The 4,528-nt window shown below is 43.0% G+C and overlaps 1 protein-coding gene across 1 annotated transcript; it reads right to left on the bottom strand.

The window, feature by feature from the left end:
• Positions 1-2,340: 2,340 nt before the first annotated feature.
• LOC132104575 (uncharacterized) lies at positions 2,341-3,865 on the bottom strand. The gene is made up of 4 exons (XM_059510142.1): positions 3,622-3,865; positions 3,002-3,421; positions 2,733-2,887; positions 2,341-2,605 (listed from the first exon to the last, which is right to left on the bottom strand). The coding sequence occupies exons 1-4, from the start codon at positions 3,730-3,732 to the stop codon at positions 2,341-2,343; spliced, it is 951 nt and encodes a 316-aa protein (XP_059366125.1). The 5' UTR covers positions 3,733-3,865.
• Positions 3,866-4,528: the final 663 nt, after the last annotated feature.

Raw genomic sequence — 4,528 nt, 5'->3', positions numbered from 1 at the left:
GTTTTGACCATAGTGGACCGGTTCTCGAAGGCGGCACATTTCATTCCCTTGCCCAAATTACCTACAGCCAAGGAGACAGCGGTCACTGTCTTAGATCACGTCTTTCGGCTTCATGGCCTCCCGGTAGACGTGGTTTCCGACAGGGGATATCAATTTATATCCAAATTTTGGAAAGATTTTTGTAAATTGCTAGGAGCGTCAGTTAGCTTGTCTTCGGGTTATCATCCCCAAAGTAACGGACAATCTGAGCGAGCCAACCAAGATTTAGAGAGGACGTTGCGATGTTTGGTCTCCAAGAATCCTTTTTCCTGGAGTCAACAACTCTCTATGGTGGAGTACGCTCACAATTCGTTACCAGTGTCAGCTACGGGCCTTTCTCCATTTCAGTGTGGTGTAGGTTACCAGCCACCAGTCTTTCCCAGTCTGGAATCTGAAGTCGCGGCCCCCATCCGCTCACGCGTTTGTCCAGAGGTGCCACCGCACCTGGACCAGAGCCCACGAGACTCTGCTTCAGATGAGGGAGCGCACTAAGGCTAAGGCCGATCGCCACCGGTCAAAGCCTCCCGTTTACGTCGTGGGTCAAAAAGTGTGGCTTTCTACCAGTAACATTCCTCTGCGCTCCGTACAGGAGGATACACCCCGCCTTTCATGTGTCCAAAATTAAACCCGTGTTTTATGCACGTATTAATCCGCCTACTCCGGTTCCCCCGCCGCCGCGTCTCGTAGATGGGGAACCGACTTATTCGGTTAATCGTATTCTGGACTCGAGACGGAGGGGACGAGGATTCCAGTACCTGGTGGACTGGGAAGGTTACGGGAAGGTTACGGAGGGGGGGATACTGTCACGGTTGGTAAACCGTGATCTCTGGGTTTTGCATTTTGTGGTGAAGTCTGTGTGTTTCGCGTCTGCACTGATTAGTTTGTGGGCGTCACCATTAATTGTCATCAGCAGCAGCTGTCACTCATTACACACACCCTATATATTGGCTTGTCTCACGTCTTGTGTTTGTGAGAACGTTGTTTAATGTCGGTAACCCTTTCTTTTGCTTCTGTGTCGTTTGCGTTTGGATGTCCGTGTCTTTCCCCGGAACCTCATCCACTCTCCGCACTTTCACTCAGCATCAGACTTAACTTCGGCTCTATTCCCCGCAGTTCCTGTGCCATCCTCTCCTGCTGCCTTCTCACCATCATCATCTGGATTACTCACCGTCTCCCCACCATCTTGGATTGTCGTCTTCCCAGCATTGTCTTTGTACTCTTGTTTGTTTGTCTAATTCCCATTGAATTGTTAACTCGCACTTGTTTCCAGCTCCTCCTTCACCCAGTCGTCACACAACTATGTGACCAATCATGGAAAGTAGGGACACAAGTGGGTTCTGGGGCATTTTAAGTTACTCACAGATTCTGAAAGTGTAGTCTCCATGCTTTCAAACGATGTGTAACACATGGACATCTGATAATATTTGGAGAAGTTGTGGCCATTTGAAGGTAGGCACTCATAAAAGCTCATAAGGCAGAAAATGGCCTCTAAAGATCGTGCAGTTTTCACCTGTTCTCAGTGCTGGGAGTGAAACTAGGGCTCATTTGCATCTCATTAAGATAAGCCATACCCCCTGTAAAGCTCCCCCCTAAATCTGCATGGTTGCATAGCAACGACAGACACAACGGGAAAAATCGGACGGCATACTATTAATAATAAAGGAGAATGTGCATTGTAAATGTCAGTAATTTATCTTTTTTGACTTTTAGAAAAATGATTTGGCTGAAAAATGAGGCTGAAATATGTGAGTTTTATCTTTTTATAAAACCTTTTTTGTCAAAACTCTATTTGAACTTGTGCAGTGTAGATAATGTTGCAAGACACTCCTTTAAAATCTGGCCATCATTTTTAATGTTATTATTTTAATGTTTATGTAAACAAAAAGTACATATTGATGCTAATTGTGTAGCATTAGGACTTTTTGAACAGGATTCTGTGATAACCATGACCATTTTGGTCATAATCATGAAATAAAATTTTCATGCCATTTCATCTCTAGTTATGATCAACTATGATAAACTAAAATCATCTATAATTATGTGTTTTATAGTATAATATGCAAAGTACAATTTTCTATAAGAAAAAAATTAATCTCTGATTCTGTTCTTTTCTATGACAAATTACCTCACGCGGGAAACACTTAACGCAACACGTAAATGCAAGTAACTAATGTAAATCAAGCATAGTCCACGAAGTGTTGGCGAAATAACACATTATCGGACCGGAGAGAATAATATGGAATTTCTTCCAGAAAACTTCTTGCACAAAATAAATTCAAGCACTTTCAATGTCCAATGATATCACATTCGCATCCTCTTCTGTGGTCTCTTCTGTGTTGTGACCCTTGGCGCTGGGCATGTGATGTCTGTTGCATCGTCAGCACAGAATGGCCTGATTTTTTCATACAGATAGGTCTGCCTGTCAATGTTCAGTCCAGGTGGGCCCAGGACAGGAAGACCGTCGATAGGGGGCAGATCTGCTCCATCGCGCAGTAGCTGATATTCGACAGGTTGTGCATCACGGTGAGTTTTTGCAAGCACCACACCTGGTCTCTTGGCATAAAAGCTGTAACAAAATAAGCACATAAGACATTTTAAACATGGCAAAGTATTTTCTCATAAAATACTGTCATGTGTATGCTGTTGCTATGTTATATTGTATGTACACAATGTGAAAGTTTCGATATAAGTACCTGAAGTGCTGATAACTCTTGATCTGTGGGAGTCTAAGGAAGTGGTGAGTCAGATGCTGCTGCCAGTCGAAGGTCTGGACTAAAACTTTGCCCTCTGCCGTTCCAACAAGCTGTGGGATATTGAGGTGACTAACAGGAGAGCTGTTTTCCACAACCTGATGACAAAAAAGAGAAGAGAGGAAGAAAAAAAAGATCTTCAGTTAAATGTTTCATTGAAGCAGAACAGAAAACAGCACTGAAGTCATTAAAGCAAAGTAAAGTTAAAGTACCTCAGCGATGCCTGCCAAAGTGTTGACTCTTGTCTTCATGTAGGCTTGCTTGATGAGTCCAAAGCCACAGTCAGGGGAAAACTTGGTGTGGCCAGCAATAAGGAAGTGGATTTCAATTTTATCGTGAAGCTTGTGTCCAACCCGCCAGGCAAGGTACCAGAGCATGAAGTTGTTCTTGTTCTGCCCACTGCAGTTGTCACAATGAAGATCCACCTCTGTTTCTCCAACTCCAAAGTTGCCGAAGAAATGATGCATGTAGCTGATGACTTCATTGCTTCCCTTAGTAGATGACATGCCTTCATCAATCAGGTAATTCACCTGTTTCTGCAGCCCTTCACAGGAAACACCAAATAGGCCACATTTCCGTGGGGTCAGGAAGTACATTGGTCCTGGCTGGAGAGGGTTTGAGGGAAAGTGTAACTGTAGGAGACAGAGGGAGAGAGGGAACTTGGATTAGATTAAATGAAATTTGTGTATATTCATAACTGTCTAATAAAGATAAAAATTACTATATTGATGCTATTCTGCATTTGCGCTATTATCAGGCTGCTTATTCTCATGCACCAAATCGCCCTATAAGGGACATTAATAAAGTAAAGTAAATGTGTGTGAAATATTACCTGCTGAGCAAAATCAAAACTGTAATGCATCCTAATCTTCTTGCTTGCTGGTAGGGACGGTCCCAAATACAGGTTAGAGCCAGAGCAAATCTTTCTGCAGGCAGCAGTCATGTCATTGTACACAGCCCTCTCTTTCTGCACAAGGGAAAGATGATCTTGTTGCTTCTTTACTGCTTCAGACTTTCTATCATCTGGGAGGTTTGCACTTCGTATCAGCTGCTCGTTATTGCTTTGGCACTGCCAGCAGAGAGATCTGTGCGCGCCCGATAACTTTTGATGTGTGGGAGAAGTCGGTTCCACAGTGCTTTGAAGCTGGTTTTACAAACTGCACGCTCACCTGAAAAACAGATATTGCTTATGGTTAATTGTATTGTAATTGCTAATAGTGCTTCGCAGTATTTCCCATTATAAGCACTCAATTCTAAATCAATGTTTACGCATACCAAGCTCCTTAGCAGACTTCAAGTAGAGACGCCACACTGAGGCCTTGGACACATTAGTTGGCAGCAACATGCCAATTCTTATGCCCAGGTTGTCGGCCTGGCAGCATGATGGCATTGTCTTCTGCATAGTTTTTTATGAAGTCCACAACTCTGTTGATATCCTCAGGGCTGATGAACCTGGCTGGTGGACGTGGCAGTGAGTGTTTCTTTCTTAAACGTGGTCTTGCCCCATTCTCCTCATAGTGTTTGACTATATCAGCCAGGGTTTCTCTGCCAATGCTGAAACATTGAAAAAAAGAAAGAAAAAAACGTTTAACATCATGCTAACAGGCATCTTGTCACCTATATCAGAATGTATTGTACAAATTATAGGTACTTTTACTTTACTTAAGTAAATTTTATGATGAATACTTTTTACTTTTACTTCACTACATTTTAGAGTCTGTATCTGTACTTCCAGGTTT

Source organism: Carassius carassius, chromosome 25, assembly GCF_963082965.1.
Source record: "Carassius carassius chromosome 25, fCarCar2.1, whole genome shotgun sequence".
Taxonomy (NCBI): Eukaryota; Metazoa; Chordata; class Actinopteri; order Cypriniformes; family Cyprinidae; genus Carassius; species Carassius carassius.
The sequence above is the reverse complement of the archived record's forward strand: the minus strand, read 5'-3'. Positions and strand labels throughout refer to the sequence as shown.